The sequence below is a fragment of the Erythrolamprus reginae genome, chromosome 13, assembly GCF_031021105.1.
Source record: "Erythrolamprus reginae isolate rEryReg1 chromosome 13, rEryReg1.hap1, whole genome shotgun sequence".
In the NCBI taxonomy this organism is placed as follows: Eukaryota; Metazoa; Chordata; class Lepidosauria; order Squamata; family Dipsadidae; genus Erythrolamprus; species Erythrolamprus reginae.
Window position 1 is genome coordinate 1,169,938 of NC_091962.1, and position 16,895 is coordinate 1,186,832.

General features: G+C 47.7%; 2 protein-coding genes across 2 annotated transcripts; both read right to left on the minus strand.

Annotated features, from left to right (window-relative positions):
• Window positions 1-1,409: 1,409 nt before the first annotated feature.
• Window positions 1,410-9,802, minus strand: ARL2 (ARF like GTPase 2). Its single transcript, XM_070766695.1, has 5 exons — window positions 9,459-9,802; window positions 7,392-7,502; window positions 5,915-6,077; window positions 5,584-5,664; window positions 1,410-1,628 (listed from the first exon to the last, which is right to left on the minus strand). The coding sequence occupies exons 1-5, from the start codon at window positions 9,521-9,523 to the stop codon at window positions 1,494-1,496; spliced, it is 555 nt and encodes a 184-aa protein (XP_070622796.1). The 5' UTR covers window positions 9,524-9,802; the 3' UTR covers window positions 1,410-1,493.
• Window positions 9,803-10,594: 792 nt separating this feature from the next.
• SAC3D1 (SAC3 domain containing 1) lies at window positions 10,595-15,103 on the minus strand. Its single transcript, XM_070766531.1, has 2 exons — window positions 14,077-15,103; window positions 10,595-11,323 (listed from the first exon to the last, which is right to left on the minus strand). The coding sequence occupies exons 1-2, from the start codon at window positions 14,642-14,644 to the stop codon at window positions 10,863-10,865; spliced, it is 1,029 nt and encodes a 342-aa protein (XP_070622632.1). The 5' UTR covers window positions 14,645-15,103; the 3' UTR covers window positions 10,595-10,862.
• Window positions 15,104-16,895: the final 1,792 nt, after the last annotated feature.

A 16,895-nucleotide genomic window follows, 5' to 3' on the forward strand; every position in this document is an offset into this window, starting at 1 on the left:
TTAAGAAGGATGCTTCTTAACACGCAACAGTTAAATCCATTTTTTTGGATTAGAAAGCAACAGGCCAGCTTTGCAACCACGAAAAAATTAACCGACTTAAGAAAGAACCAGGTTTTTTTAGGAGCATGGATCTGTTATGGTTCAGCCTGAGGCTGATCAGGGACCAGCTGCGTCTCTGCTGGCTCCATGCCCGGAGGATGACAGCGAAGAGGAGGGGGCTGAGCAGTCGGACGGGGGAGAGTCCAGTCAGGAATGTGACGAGGAAGAACAGCATGAGAGCCCTGGGGGGGGGGGATAGGCTCTCCCCAGCCAGTAGCTTGGAGTCATTAGGTGACGAAGCACAAGCTGTCATTGACATGCGACAGAGACGTTTAGATCAAAGGAAGGAGCAATTGAAGAAATATTATCAGCATTGAATAAGGAACACCAGGGCTTGGGTGTGGTCCTCATTAGCAGGGAAGGGTTTATAAGGCAGGCAAACTCTTGAAGCCATGTGGAGTGTTATCAGTTTGGAGTTGCTGTAACCTGCATTGTTTCTCGGCGTCTCTGTTCCTGGCTTGTGGCCCAGCAGTCTGGAAGACCCGTGGGAGGTGTATGTCTGTTATCTACAGCCTCGTCTTGGCAGCAAGAATCCTATATTGATGTATGGACAATTGCCTTCGTGTATATATTTGGAGTTCCAGTGTTTTCCTGCTTTGTAAGGACATTTTCTGTTAGCTTTGTTTCTCTTGAACTTTATAAACTGCATTTGCATTTTACCGGTGTGTCTGGCTTATCTTTTTGGGTTGGTCATAGCTTCCGGAGTGACCCAGACAGAACAGGATCTAATCTCTCCCAAACCAGCTGTGGGAACGCAGCCCAACCTGGTTCAGCAGGGGCAAAACCTTGAACCCAGGACAGCGAATAGACCCCCAGCCAAGCGGACTCCAAAACCGACTCTTTTTACAACAGCCACAGCTTTATTGGTCTGCTCTTAAAACAATCCTGTTCAGAGAAGAGGAGATAATAAAAGACCCCTGGAGTTTTTGGCACCCACCCCGCCACTTGCCAGCCACAGGTTTGAGATCACTGGTCACATTGAACATGGGTGCAAACACTGATTTTTGCACAAGAGGCTGTTTCAATTGGTCCCAGATCCAGGGCTGAAGATATTTAAATGGGTGTTTTTTCAATCTTGGCCACTGGATAGTGGATGGACTTCAACTCCCAGAATTCCCCAGCCAGTTGGGTTGGGCTTCAACTCCCAGAACTGGAAAATTCTGGGCATTGAGCTGGCTGGGGATTTCTGGGAGTTGAAGTTTGTCCCGTTTTCCAGCGGCCAAAGTTTGAAAAACATAGTTAAGATCAGAGGTGGGCTGCTAAGGTGGAACGGTGCATGTCCGCGTGTGATTTTGCTTCCTGCCCAGGTGCGGCAGCGTAATTGCGCTGGATTCCGAGCCAAGGGGGTGAGCCCCCCGTTCCACCTTAGCAGCCCACCTCTGGTTAAAGTCCTCTCAATCCGCGGTGAATATCCGACTGGAAATGTCGTCCAACAGCCAATCGATGCCCGCCAGGAGATTCTCCCCGGTGTAGGCGCTGCAACCTTGGATGCACCAATGGTGGCTTACGATGCTGTCGAGGTCCAGGGCCTGGGGAGGAAGGAAAGGGGGAAAAACATGAGAAGATTCTCCCTCCTGTTCTTTGGAGGCTGTGGTCAGCGTTCCAAATAGCATCCCGAGAAATAAATCAGAGTCCAAACCAAGTTCTAATTTATTGTCAGAGTCATGTCAGTTACGAACTGTAGTCAAACCCGCACTAACTTTTCCTACAGTCCCCCACCCAGGTTAAGGTTCACTCCTCGTCCCCACACCCACAAGTTCGTCATGTGGACCAGTCCGGTTCTCTCAACGTCCACGAACCTCCCCTGTGCTTCCGGCTGGTACTGAACAAAGGATGACCTTGATCTTCAAGAAAGGACTTTGTTGTGGCTAGTATCTTTCCCCCTCGTGCAACCACCCCTGCCAATTCCCACGGTACGACTCTAACTGCGGCAGGTTGAAATCTTTAACTCAAACAATGGCTTCGGCCTGACAGTTGTGGTCTCTCGGCCCTGCAGCAGGGGGAAGAGCGAATGGAGCTGTCAGAGAGCGAGAGAGGCAGAGCCTAGGCCGTCCGTCAGCCCTCAGATGGGACGTCGACAGCCCCCCGGGTCTGGAAGTGGATGATAAGCAAAAGAAGGAATGGCTGGGTCCTGTGCCTGATGCTTTGAAGGAGAGGAGAGCAATGGAAATCGATGGGCTGGTCCCTTGGACGGCTAAGCCACTGCTGCTAGCAAAGCCCCACTCTAGCTCTGGGGATATTCATCTTCTAAATAGACTTGTTAGCCTGAGCGAAACTTTTTGCCAGGGCTCCTAACAAAGGAATCTTTGAGTTCCCTTCAGAAGATTTCTTGGGGTGCTGGGTCAGAGCACTGGAGTTATTATTTTATTTTTTGTTGGCAAAATGAACACCGCAGCAGGCTTTCTTGTAAAAATATATTTTGCTTTTCCTCTTAGCAAAGTGTTTCTCTAAATAAACTATCACAATACTATCACACACTACTATTACACCCACCACTGCAACCACCCACAAATCAGTAAGCACTAAACCACCAACCACTATAACAAACCAATAAATCACAAACCACACCCATGCAAAGGTGTTACTCCTTAAATATAGGTTACAGCCAATCAGTTTGCAGCACAATTAGCAAACCCATGATTACATACTGATTATTTTATTTATTTATTTATTTATTTATTTATTTATTTATTTATTTATTTATTTATTTATTTATTTATTTATTTATTTATTTATTTATTTATTTATTAGATTTGTATGCCGCCCCTCTCCGTAGACCAGAGGTCTTCAAACTTGGCAACTTTAAGACTTGTGGACTTCAACTCCCAGAATTCTCCAGCCAGCTTTGCTGGCTGGAGAATTCTGGGAGTTGAAGTCCACAAGTCTTAAAGTTGTCAAGTTTGGGGATGCCTGCCGTAGACTGATTATGACTTACATCAGCCTTTCCTATGGTTACAAACCATTTTCTTGCATTGTATTATTACCTCAAGAATTAAACTTATTTCTGACAGGGGGTTCTGTGTTTTTTTCACCACACCACTAATAAACCATTGAATGCTTAACGAATGCGGCGAGAAAAGGTCTCAAAAGTGCCCAAGGTTGAGAAATACAGTGGTGCCTCTACTTAAGAACTTAATTCGTTCTGTGACCAGGTTCTTAAGTAGAAAAGTTTGTAAGTAGAAGCAATTTTTCTCATAGGAATCCATGTAAAAGCAAATAATGCATGCAAACCCATTAGGAAAGAAATAAAAGCTCGGAATTTGGGTGGGAGGAGGAGGAGGAGGACAGTCGCTGCCGAAGGAAGAAGGTGAGGTGAGGGGAATAAAAAAAATCCAAAACTTTAAGGCTTTTTTTTAAAAAAGAGGGACTTTGGAGCGGCGAGGAGGAGCACCTGCTTCCCATACACCCGGCGCGAGGTTGCGCCAGAGAGAAACCCAGGGGGAATGGTAGGAAACTGGCCGGGCCTTCGTGCCGCTCTCAAATTTCCTGGGAAATTTTTCCGGGCTCGGGTTCTTAAGTAGAAAATGGTTCTTAAAAAGAGGCAAAAAAAATCTTGAACACCCGTTTCTTATCTTTAAAAAGTTCTTAAGTAGAGGCGTTCTTAAGTAGAGGTACTACCATAACTGTTTGAGAAATATGCCAGCCAGACACCCAACGATGGTGGTTGCCCTTCCATTCGGAATGTTTATTTATTTATTTATTTATTTATTGGATTTGTATGCCGCCCCTCTCCAGAGACTCGGGGCGGCTAACAGCGACAATAAAACAGTGTACAATAGTAATTTGGTATTGATGATTAAAAATCAATTAATATAAAAACCATGTTGTGGTTGGTTTGCAGCCAGGCCCTCTGGCAACGGACTTTGAGCCTGATGAACTGGGGTCATCTGGCCACAATCGGCCTGTGGGGCTGTCGGAGGAGTCAGACAGCGAGGAGGAGGTAGAGTGTGAGGAGCCTACAGAAGCTATAGAACCCCCAACTGGGGAATTGCAGCCCCCAATTGGGGTTTTGCCAGAGTCTGAGGAGGAGGAAGAGGAGATAAGGGACCTGATCTTGAATGTACGGGTGAGAAGGATGTAGGGGAGGCAGGAGCAGTTAAGGAGGCTCAGAAAGAGGAAGTGAGCTCAGCTGTGCATAGTCTTCACTCCCCGAGAGTATATAAGGGGGAGGAGTTGGAAGATGCTCTTTGCAAGAAGCCAACATTCATGCCTCCGGAAGAGAAGAGCCTGTGAAGAGTGTTTTTGCCTGACAAACCTGGATACAGTACTGGACATTCATAGGGTTAATAATATTGTGAGTAGAAGAAACAGAGAAGACTGACGGCAGAAAAAGACCTCATGGTCCATCTAGTCTGCCCTTATACTATTTCCTGTATTTAATCTTAGGATGGATCTATGTTTATCCCAGGCATGTTTAAATTCAGTTCCTGTGGATTTACCAACCGCGTCTGCTGGAAGTTTGTTCCAAGCATCTACTAGTCTTAAGTAGACTTAAGAGTAGACTTTTGGCTGAGAAGCAACTGTGTGGGACTTTATCTTATCAACTTGGCCTCACGCCTGGATTTTGGCAGGGGGAAAAGACATTGTTTCGGTTCGCGTTTGTGCAGTGCAACTAACGTCCTTGTAAATAGACTCTTGTTCCTTTTTGAAACCTGTGTGTTTGAGTTTTAATTTGGGGCTAATTACCGGCCAGCTGCCGTGTAATACAGAACAAAGAAGGATGGGCAAAAACAATAGAAACATAGAAGTCTGACGGCAGAAAAAGACCTCATGGTCCATCTAGTCTGCCCGTAAACTATTTTCTGTATTTTATCTTAGGATGGATATATGTTTATCCCAGGCATGTTTAAATTCAGTTACTGTGGATTTATCTACCATGTCTGCTGGAAGTTTGTTCCAAGGATCTACTACTCTTTCAGTAAAATAATATTTTCTCATGTTGCTTTTGATCTTTCCCCCAACTAACTTCAGATTGTGTCCCCTTGTTCTTGTGTTCACTTTCCTATTAAAAACACTTCCCTCCTGGACCTTATTTAACCCTTTAACATATTTAAATGTTTCGATCATGTCCCCCCTTTTCCTTCTGTCCTCCAGACTATACAGATTGAGTTCATGAAGTCTTTCCTGATACGTTTTATGCTTAAGACCTTCCACCATTCTTGTAGCCCGTCTTTGGACCCGTTCAATTTTGTCAATATCTTTTTGTAGGTGAGGTCTCCAGAACTGAACACAGTATTCCAAATGCGGTCTCACCAGCATTCTATATAGCGGGATCATAATCTCCCTCTTCCTGCTTGTTATACCTCTAGCTATGCAGCCAAGCATCCTACTTGCTTTCCCTTCCGCCTGAGTGCACTGCTCACCCATTTTGAGACTGTCAGAAATCACTACCCCTAAATCCTTTTCTTCTGAAGTATTTGCTAACACAGAACTGCCAATACAATTTAATGAATAAATACACAAACACACCGCCATGGTCCTTACCTCCTGGATGGCGCTGGTATTTAATGCACCTGGCAGGTCCTGTTTATTGGCAAATATGAGCAACGTGGCACCAGACAAACGCTGTACACAAAGAGAAAAAAAGAAAAGCTCAACAAATTCTCCAATTGTTCCCACTCAACCCAACGGCTTTCCGAAGCTAACAGGGCAGCACACCAAATGCCAATTTTGGGAACTGTGGTCTTGGACGGAGGAGTGGATGAAGCATCAGCCTCCCAGAGGTTGGGAGACTTTGCAATGGTCCCGTCCCATCCCAGAGGGAGCCGCCCCGTCCTTCCCTCCGCCCTCCCGGCCCCCTGACGAGGCCGCCCACCTCCTCCACCAAGAGGGTCTCCAGCTCCTTCTTGCAGTCCTCCAGCCGCTGTTGGTCGGCACTGTCCACCACCCAGATGAGCCCGTCGGTGCTCTCAAAATAGTTGCGCCAGTAGGAGCGCAGGGACTTCTGGCCCCCCACATCCCAGATGTTCAGCTTGAACCTGTGAAGGGAGAGGAGAGAAAGATAAAGAGAGACAGAGAGAGAGAGACACACACACACACACAGAGGGAGACAGAGAGACAGCGTGTGAGAGACAGATACAGAGAGAGAAAAAAGAGAATCAGAGAAAGACACACACACAGAGACAGAGAGAAAGTGTATGTGAGAGAGAGAGACAGATGCAGATACGGAGAGAAAGAGAGAAAGACAGACACACAGAGACAGAAAGTGAGAGAGAATGAGAGCGAGAGAATGAAAGAGACAGATGCAGAGAGAGAGAGAGAGACAAACAAACAGACAGAGAGAGCCACACACAGAGAGACACAGAGAGTGAGAGAGAGAGACAAACAGAGACAGAGAGACAGAGAAAGAGAGACATAGAGAAAGAGACAGAGTGTGTGAGAGAGAAAAACAGAGAGAGATAGACACACAGAGACAGAAAGTGAAAGAGAATTAGAGAGAGAATGAAAGAGATAGACAGATACAGACAGAGAGGGAGACACAGAGAGAGAGACAGAGACAGTGAGAGACAGAGACAGACAGATAAAGAAAGAGAGAGGGAGACACACACACACACACAGACAGACAGAAAAGTGAGAGAGAGACAGAGAGACAGACAGATACAGACAGAGAGAGGGAGACACACAGAGAGAGACAGAGACAGTGAGAGACAGAGACAGAAAAGTGAGAGAGAGACAGAGAGACAGACAGATACAGACAGAGAGGGAGACACAGAGAGAGAGGCAGAGACAGTGAGAGACAGAGACAGACAGATACAGAGAGAGGGAGACACACAGACACACAGAGAGAGAGACAGAGACAGAAAAGTGAGAGAGAGACAGAGAGACAGACAGATACAGAAAGAGAGAGGGAGACACAGAGAGAGAGAGAGAGAGAGAGACAGAGACACAGACAGATACAGACAGAGAGGGAGACACAGAGAGAGAGACAGAGACAGTGAGAGACAGAGACAGACAGATACAGAAAGAGAGAGGGAGACACACACACACAGAGACAGAAAAGTGAGAGAGAGACAGAGAGACAGACAGATACAGACAGAGAGAGGGAGACACACAGAGAGAGACAAAGACAGATAGAAAAGTGAGAGAGAGAGACAGAGAGTCAGAGAGACAGACAGATACAGAAAGAGAGGGGGGAGACAGAGAGAGAGCGACAGAGAGAGAGACACACACACAGAGTGAGACAGAGAAAAATAGACAGAGACACACACACACACACAAAGAGAGGAATGATGGAGATGGGAGAGCCAGGCTAGAGGGGGGGGGGGAGTGTGAAGTGGGTGCGGAATCCTCACCCGCGATGCTCCAGGGTCTTGATGTTGAAGCCCAGCGTGGGCGAGATGGTGTCAATCTCGTCCCCATTGAACTTTTTCAAGATGGTGGTTTTGCCGGCGTTGTCCAGGCCCCTAAGGGCAGCCCGAGTCAAGGGCAATGAACAAACAAAGTTTAAAGACCGGGACAGTTATTAGAAGAACGTGGTAAGCTCCCGCAAAGGAAAACTGCAGAGCAGGGAAATGCGTGTCTCCCTAACAGATTAACAGAGTTGGAAGGGACCTTGGAGGTCATCTAGTCCAACCCCCACCCACCCGCCTAAGCAGGAGACAAGTTTTAAGCATATTATTTCTAATAGTTTACTAGCAAAAAGTTTAACTGAATCAGTCCGTTGCTGTAGCGGCTGTTAATTAAAATCTCGGGCAGAAAGCCCAAACTCCCCAAATAGTTTTCTTTGATCCAGTCTCTCATTAACATGACTCACAATGAATTGGCAAGAAGCCTAGAAGCACAGTTTTCAGTTTTTTAATTTGTATATACCAGAAATAATCCACAAGCATGATCCGATCGTCCAGCTCTCATATTCAAATGTTGACCTCCTCGACCACTTGTCATGAGACTCACCCTTAAGTAGCCAAAAGGCATGGGCGAGTGTTCCAGAGATCTATTCATGCAGAGACCTACTGCTCAGCCACTCCTGCCTTCTGACACTCCTGCGTACTCTGGCGCCACTCACAGGCAGCTCTGGAGGTGGTGCAGTCCCTGGTTGGCTTTCAGCCTGACTCCACATCCTCTCTGACCTGAGACTCGGGTGCCAAGGATACCATTGGTCTGCATTGGTTGCTGATCAGTTTCTGGTCACAATTCAAAGTGTTGGTTATGACCTATAAATCCTTTCATGGCATCGGACCCGAATATCTCTTGGACCGCCTTCTGCCACACGAATCCCAGCGGCCAATTAGGTCCCACAGAGTTGGCCTTCTCCGGGTCCCGTCGAATAAACAATGTCATTTGGCGGGACCCAGGGGAAGGGGCGGCATACAAATCCAATCAATCAATATAAATAAATAAATAAATAAATAAGAGCCTTCTCTGTGGCGGCCCCAACCCTCTGGAACCAACTCCTCCCAGAGATCAGAATTGCCCCCACCCTCCTCACCTTTCGTAAGCTCCTTAAAACCCACCTCTGTCGTCAGGCATGGGGGAATTGAGATATTCCCTTCCCCCTAGGCCTATACAATTTATGCATGGTATGGTTGTGTGTATGTTTGGTTTTTTAAATTAGGGTTTTTAAAATTATTTTAAATATTAGATTTGTTATATGTTGTTTCACTATTGTTGTTAGCCGCCCCGAGTCTGCGGAGAGGGGCGGCATACAAATCTAATAGATAGATAGATAGATAGATAGATAGATAGATAGATAGATAGATAGATAGAATAAATAAATAAAATAAATACCAAACCACATCTGTCTCTCGATCCTCAGCTTCCGTGATCAGCTGAGCGGGATGGGCCACAACACGCACAAAGAGGGCTCTACATGACACCTCTGCCACACGTGCCATAGGTTCACCATCATGGCCCTCCACCATTTATTAACAGAGTAACAGAACAACAAAATTGGAAGGGACCTTGTGGATCATCTAGCGCAGAGGTAGGCAAAATTGCCTCTCTATGTGGACTTCAACTCCCAGAATTCCTGAGCTAGCATGATTGAGTCAGGAATTCTGGGAGTTGAAGTCCACATGTCATTGAAGAGCCAACTTTGCCTACCTCTGATCTAGTCCAACCCCCGACTCCAAGACTCTTCTGGAAAGCATCCAGTGATGAAGCTCCCCCCCTCCAAGCATTTCTTGCACCCCTAAACTTAAGGACGAGCATTCCTGGGAAGCAACTAAGCATTCTGCCCATGCACAAGAGCCCTCTCGCCCTGGAGAGATGGAAACTTAGCCCAGGGAGGGAAGGCAGGCCAAAACAGCTTCTCTTTCCTGGGATGCAAAGTCAGGGGTCCCCCTTCCCTTTCCCAACTCAACCAGCCCCCGCAAATCCCTGTTTCCCCCACCGCTCTTTTTTCCCTCGCGGAAGGATACAGCATCAGCAGCCGCAGCTCCCGCTCCTTCTGCCGCATCTTCTTCAGGATGCTCAGCAACCCCATCGCCCGCGCGCGGAAGCTCTGCCCGCGCGCCGCCCACCGCCGGGATCCACAGCGCGTGGCTCCGCCCCTCCCCGCAAAGTCCGGCCTCCGCCAATCAGAAAAGCCGGGGAGCGGCGGTCCCGGCCGTAGAAGAACATAAAGGGGGATGTAATATATACTTCCGGCTCCTGCTGGTTCCTTGCGGGACAAGCGAAGGGAATCGGTGTGAAGCAATTATTGTATAGAATGTTCAGGGATAGGCCAAGTTGGCTCTTCTATGACTTGTGGACTTCAACTCCCAGAATTCCTGAGCCAATCATGCTAGCTCAGGAATTCTGGGACTTGAAGTCCACATGGCGTAGAAGAGCCATCTTTGCCTACCCATTATAGAGGCACACACAGTTGTGAGGAGACTTTGTGTAGATGGCAGCAGAGATGTAACAAAATCACAAAGGGATCTTAGAGGTCTTCTAGTCCAACCCCACCCACCCCCTCACAAGCAGGAGAACTTGCATTTGTCTGAGTGCTGCCTGAGTGTTTGAGACGTTTCTAGTCTACTCCGAAATAAACGGCTATCAAATTTATTTTATACAAGATAGCAGGTATCGGTATGAACATAAACAAAGTAAATGTAGTAAATTAATTCGATATTTTCGAACGGATGGAAGATTTAGGTATTTAGTCAGGTTTCCCATCGTCTTTGCAGCTTTCACTTTAAAAAGGAACCTGAAGTCGAATCTGCCCACAAGTCGGACCGCACCCTTCCCCCCCCCCCCACTGACCAATCAACGACAAATCCCGCCCCCTTCCGGGGAGAGAAGACGAATCGCATTGTCAAAGCTACCGCAACGTAGATCTGCGAAACTAGAGATACGTGCTGCTGCGTTGAGAGCTTAAAAAGGTTTGGGTTTTTTTTTGCAGGACAGGATAGACACAAAGAAATTAGGGAGAGAAATAAAAAACCCTCAATTCTGTCTATATTAGTTTGTTGCAACTTTTGTTTCATGCAAAATAAGCAAATAGAGATGTCTTTATGAAATTGCTCAGAAAAGGCACCCAAGGTGGCTTACATTAAAAATAATACGCATGGTATGTTTGTAGGTATGTTTCTTTTTAATAAGGGGTTTTTAGTGATTTTTTAATTATTAGATTTGTTATATATTGTATTATTACTGTTGTGAGCCGCCCCGAGTCTATGGAGAGGCATACAAATCTAATAAATAATAATCATAATCATAATAATATCCCCGACGAGCTAGCTTTCTATGTACTGGGAGAGGCTTGCAAACCCGCATGGCAATTCTTTTGTGCGTGAAAACGAGACCCACCAGAGTGTGAAACACCCCCTCCGCACCCCGCCTCAACTGCAGACCCTCTCCGCGAGATCCAACAGCGTCCCCTCCCATTTCCCGTCCACAAGGAGAAGGGAAATCTGGTTCTCCAAAGGAGCCAAATCCCCGAAGGAGCCTTTCTGGAAGACCACGTTGCCTTCGATCACAGTCAAACCGTGTGCCCGGCATAATTCAGCGGCCTCTTTGGAACTGTCGATAGCCAGCAGGCGGGTCAGCCGGTCCAGGGGATACCGGCAGTTCTTGGCATTGAAGCCGTGGCTGAAGGTGAGCAATGCCAGGCGCCGAGTTTTGGACAGGTGGCGATGGAGGGCGCAGCTGGGGAGGTAAGGGAGCTCCCGGGCCAGGCGGAAGAAACGGGCAAAGTTGCACTCCAGGAAAGCCCAGTGGATGGCGAGGGCAGCCTTGAGTTCAGGAGACGCTCGGATATCATCGGACAACTGGAGGATCTGCCAAAGGGCATCTGGGGAGCCTGGAGGAGGCGAAGGAAGGAACAGAGACAAGACAAAGTTTGAGTTTGCTTGTCAAGGAGAGGAATATATAACATTAGAGAACCATCTTTCGGCTGTGGCCAGGGGGGCGTTTGCCCAGGTTCGCCTGGTGCACCAGTTGTGGCCCTACCTGGACCGGGAGTCATTGCTCACAGTCACTCACGCCCTCATCACCTCGAGGTTCGACTACTGTAATGCTCTCTACATGGGGCTACCTTTGAAAAGTGTTCGGAAACTTCAGATCATGCAGAATGCGAGAGCAATCATGGGCTTCCCTAAATATGCCCATGTCACACCAACACTCCGCAGTCTGCATTGGTTGCAGATCAGTTTCCGGTCACAATTCAAAGTGTTGGTTATGACCTAAAAAGCCCTGCATGGCATCGGATCAGAATACCTCCGGGACCGCCTTCTGCTGCACGAATCCCAGTGACGGATTAGGTCTCACAGAGTTGGCCTTTTTTGGGTCCCGTCGATAAAACAATGTTATCTGGTGGGACCCAGGGGAAGAGCCTTCTCTGTGGCGGCCCTGACCCTCTGGAATCAACTCCCCCCGGAGATCAGGATTGCCCCCACCCTCCTTCCTTTCACAAACTTCTAAAAACCCACCTCTGCCGTCAAGCATGGGGAAATTGATTCCCTTGGACCATTCCATTTTATGTATGGTTTGTTTGGGATGTATGACTGTTTTATATTAAGGGTTTTAACTGTTTTTTAATCATTAGATTTGTACTGTGTTTTGTTGTTGTGAGATGCTCCAAGTCTCCAGAGAGGGGCGGCATTAAAATCAAATCAAATCAAATCATATTTTATACCAGTAACTTACGTTTGCTTTAATGCAAACCTGTGCATGAATTATATTTTCATGTTTTACTACTTAATTTTAGCATTCTAACTCATTTATCTAAATTCTCTTTATTTTATCTAATTTTATTGTATTTTAACCGGTCTACCCTATTGTATAGTGTTTATGATAAGTTGTAGTTTTATGATGACCGATGTGGTCAACTGACTAATCAAATAAAATTGAATTGAACTGAACTGACTTTGCTTGTCAAAACAGCAATAGCATTTAGACTTCATTGTCCTTTTGCAGCCCTCTCTAGCTTGACCCCCTTCGTCCTCTCTGGGGCAGCCCCTCAGATATTGGAAGATGCTCTCCTGTCTCCCCTGGTCTTTCTCTTCCCTAGACCAGCCAGGCCCAGTTCCTGCAACCGCTCATGGATTGGTTTATCCCCTAATCCAGTGTTTCCCAACCTTGGCAACTTGAAGATATTTGGACTTCAACTTCCAGAATTCCCCAGCCAGCAAATGCTGGCTAGGGAATTCTGGGAGTTGAAGTCCAAATATCTTCAAGTTGCCAAGGTTGGGAAACACTGCCCTAATCCTCCTGGTTGCTCTTCTCTGCACTCTTTCTAGAGTCTCAACATCTTTTTTATAATGTGGTGACCAAAACTGGATGCAGGACTCTAGGTGTGGCCTTACTAAGGCTTCACAGAGTGGCATTAGCACCTTCCTTGATCTTGATTGTATCCCTTTGTTGACACAATTTATGGTTGCATTGGCTTGTTTGGCTGCTGCTGCACAATGCTGGCCCCCATTTAACTGGTTGTCCATTAAGTCTTCCGAGATCCCTCTCACAGTCTCTGCTATCAAGCCCGGTTTCACCCAGTCTCTACTTGCACTTTGGGTTTTCATTGCCTAAGTGTTAAGACTTTCCTTTTCTCTACATTGAATATCGTTTTGGGCGAAGTTTTGGGATCAACGGTGGGTCATTAAGCCTGGTTTTGCCCAGTTTATATGCACACTTTTATGCTTTAACTTTTGTTGTAAGTTGCCTAGAGTCCCTAGGGAGCATACACATTGACTTAATAATATAAATGATGAATAAATAAAAAGTTTTGGGGTGGTCAAGCTTCACCTGCTAACCATGCAGTTCCATGGCCAGTCTTTCTTTCTTTCTTTCTTTCTCTCCTTCCTTCCTACCTCCTTTATTTTTCATTCTCTTTCTCTTCCTTCCTTGTTTTCTTTTTCTTCCATTCCTTCCTTCCCTCCCTTCTTTCTTTCTCTCCTTCCTTCCTTCTCTCCTTCCTTCCCTCCTTATTTCTACGGAGTCTGCAGAGAGGGGAGGCATATAAATCTAATAAATTATTATTACTGTACTTTCTTTCTTGCCTTCCTTCCCTCCCTTCTTTCTCTCCTTCCTCATTTCTGCGGAGTATGCAGAGGGGAGGCATACAAATCTAATAAATTATTATTATTATTATTATTAATATTAATATTATTATTATTTCTTTCTTGCCTCCCTTCCTTCTTTCTCTCCTTCCTTCCTTCTCTCCCTTCTTTCTCTCCTTCCTTCCTCATTTCTGCGGAGTCTGCGGAGAGGGGCAGCATACAAATCTAATAAATTATTATTATTATTTCTTTCTTTCTCTGCTTCCATCCCTTCTCCTTCCTTCCCTCCTTCCTTCCTTCCTTTTTCCTTCTCTTTCCTTCCTTCCCTCCCTTCTTTCTCTCCTTCCTTCCTTCCTTCTTCCTCCCTTTCTCTAATTCCTTCCTTATTTCTTTCCTTCTCTCCTTCCCCTTCCTTCCTCCATACCTTCCTTCCTTATTAGCGTTGGAAGGGACCTTGCAGGTCATCTAGTCCGACCTCCTGCCCAGGCATCTTTTGGGGGCATCCTTCGCCCTCCCCCTGCCCGGCCCCCCTCCCAAACCCCAGGAGCGGCCCACGTACCCAGGTGATAGAGGAGGAAGAGCGCCTGGAAGCGCGGCTGGGCGGGGTGCGGGCCGGGGCGGCGGTAGGCGCGGCGCAGGGCGGCGAAGGTCTCGCGCAGCTGCCCGTCGTGCAGGTGGGCGTCGAAGCGGCCGGGCGGCTGGGGGCCGAGGCGGGCACCGGCGTGGAGCAGGTAGAGCGAGGCGCGCTCCAGCAGGGCGGCGCAGGGGGCGGCGGGCGGGCGCTGCAGGGCCAGATCCAGCCGCAGGGCGCGCAGCCGGTCGGCCACGAAGGCGCAGCGCTCGGCCGGGCTCACCTCGCCGGCTTCGGCCACCGAGCAGCCCAGGAGGTGTCGCGCCGTGGCCAGCAGCACGGCCGGCGGGCGGAGGTCGTCGGGCGGCGGGGGAGGCTGTCCGGCCGCCGGGCGGGAGAACTCCTTCACGGCGCGCGCGGGGTCCGGCTGGCGATCGCGATCCAGCTCCAAGCGGTGCAGCCGCTTCTGGCGACGCCGACGACGGAACTCCCCGGCCGGGCACATGTCCTTGCAAAGGGCCGGACGCGGGGGACCCTCCGCCTCGTTCTCGCTCATGTCCGCCGCCTCGGGACCCGAAAGTTCCGGATCTCTCGCGCCTCCCGGAGGCCGTTTCTCGCCTCCTGCGCCCGCGGGCGCCCGGTTGCAAAAGGCGCCGAGCTTCGGGCTAGTTTCTCACTTTAGTGTCTTTTTAAGCGGGGCCGATCGCGTCTTTTCCCCGCCGATCCCCGCGGGATCGGTTTCCCCACTCCGGGGGGCGCCCCCGCCCCGTTGCGCCAGCCCGTTCGGGGAATCCTAAGGCCTTAGGATCGCGCACATCGGTCAATATTCCAATCTTTTATTCTAATACCAATATTCGAATACCCTGCGATTGGAAAATGAGCAGCAGCAGCAGCTGCAGCGGTTCGCCCTCCCTCCGGGCCTTTTCAACGTGCAAACCGGGGATGATGGGGTTTGTAGTCGGGGAAGGCGTGGTTTGAACGGATCTTCTTGGCGACTTTGGACCGAGGGAAGAGGCGCAAAAGGGAAATGCGTTGCGACACGGCAGAACGGGGTCTAAAGGCTTGTGGAGATCACCTAGTTATCAGGGTAGGCAAAGTTGGCTCTTCTATGACTTGTGGACTTCAACTCCCAGGATTCCTGAGCTAGCATGATGGGCTCAGGAATTCTGGGAGTTGAAGTCCACAAGTCTTAGAAGAACCAACTTTGCCTACCCCTGAGCTAGTGCGACCCCCCTCCTCCAGAAAAGCCCAAGAATGCATTGCAAAAAAAATATCCCTTTGCTCCTATTTCAGATTTAGCAAAAGCTTGTTCAATAAGAATTATTAAGTTGGTTTCCAAAGCGGGGAAGAGGGGAAAAATATGTAAAAACGGTCTTGAGTAGGTATTGCGCCTTGCGGGTCTCCCTCTCTATAAGTTTTATAGATCTACGTGGCTCTCCCGGCTTGGCCAATCGCCTGCTCCTTCCCGGAAAGGGGCGGGTCTTCAGGAGGGAATGATTGCAGGGAGAAGGAGGCGTGGTCTGCGTTGTGCGCAATCCCGACTTCGGGTTCTCGTTGGAAAACTCTTCAATTCTGAGGTTATAGAGTAGAATAGAATTCTTTGTTGGACACACAAGGAATTTGTCTCAGTGTATAGTGTATTTTACACTATATATGTGTGTGTATAGTGTATTTTAAAACCCGGATTGGCTTCAATTTTTTTTACATCTTTCTGAGGGATTTTAAATTTTATTTAAAAAAAATTAATAGAATTTCAGTTGTTTTATGGTGTGCGTGAAGTAAAAAGCATTGTATTTTCAAATCTGATTTTTTAAAACCCCAATAATTTATTCAGCCACAATATTTATTCAGCCACAATAATATGCAGGCAAACAATAGATGCAAAATGTAAACTTAATGTTGTCTGGCGGGATCCAGGGGAAGAGCCTTCTCTGTGGCGGCCCCAGCCCTCTGGAATCAACTCCCCCCCTGGAGATTAGAACCGTCCCCACCCTCCTTGCCTTTCGCAAGCCACTCAAAACCCACCTATGTTGCCAGGCATGGGATAACTGAGTTGCCCCTAGGCTGTGCCAAGGCTATGGTAGATTTGTGTATGGTTTGTCTGAGTTGTATGGTTTTAATAATGGGTTTTTAATGTGCTTTTTAACATTGGATTTGTGATATTGTATTTTGTTGTGAGCCGCTCCGAGTCCTCGGAAAGGGGCGGCATACAAATCTAAATAATAATAATAATAATAATAATAATAATAATAATCCCAGCAGAACAATGTGGGTTCTTTTACCCTCTGCGCATTCACAAAGCGTTCAAATATTTTTTTTCCCGTTCTGTTCAGGTTCCCCCCCCCCATAATGTTAATTCATTGGGCATTTTTTTGGATAGCGGCATGTATGGTCTCCATTTTAGTATCTATTTTAAGTAGGTCTGATTTTAACTCTGTATGTTTTTGCACAATCAATTGCAGAAAAGAGCAACCAGGATGATGAGAGGACTGGAGGCTAAAACATACGATGAACGGTTGCAGGAATCGGGCATGGCTGATCTAGAGAAGGACCAGGGGAGACAGGAGAGCAGCCTTCCAATGTTTGAGGGGCGGCCCCAGAGAGGAGGAAGGGGGGTCAAGCTATTCTCCAAGGCCAGACAAGGAATAATGGATGGAAACTGACCAAGGAGAGATTCAACCTGGAAATAAAGAGGAATTTCCTGACAGGGAGAACAATCAACCCATGGAACAGAAGTTGCCTTCAGAAGTTGTGGGAGTTTCATCCCTGGAGGCTTTCAAGCAAAGACTGGACTGCCATTTGTCAGA

Excerpts from the sequence above, each read along its gene's own strand:
- SAC3D1 (XM_070766531.1), bottom strand. The coding sequence starts at position 14,644 with ATGAGCGAGAACGAGGCGGAGGGTCCCCCGCGTCCGGCCCTTTGCAAG. Across the intron at positions 11,324-14,076 it reads CTTCCTCCTCTATCACCTGG|GCTCCCCAGATGCCCTTTGG; the intron begins GTACGTGGGCCG and ends CGCCTCCTCCAG.
- ARL2 (XM_070766695.1), bottom strand. The coding sequence starts at position 9,523 with ATGGGGTTGCTGAGCATCCTGAAGAAGATGCGGCAGAAGGAGCGGGAG. Across the intron at positions 6,078-7,391 it reads AAGACCCTGGAGCATCGCGG|GTTCAAGCTGAACATCTGGG; the intron begins GTGAGGATTCCG and ends CTCCCTTCACAG. Across the intron at positions 1,629-5,583 it reads ATACCAGCGCCATCCAGGAG|GCCCTGGACCTCGACAGCAT; the intron begins GTAAGGACCATG and ends CTTCCTCCCCAG.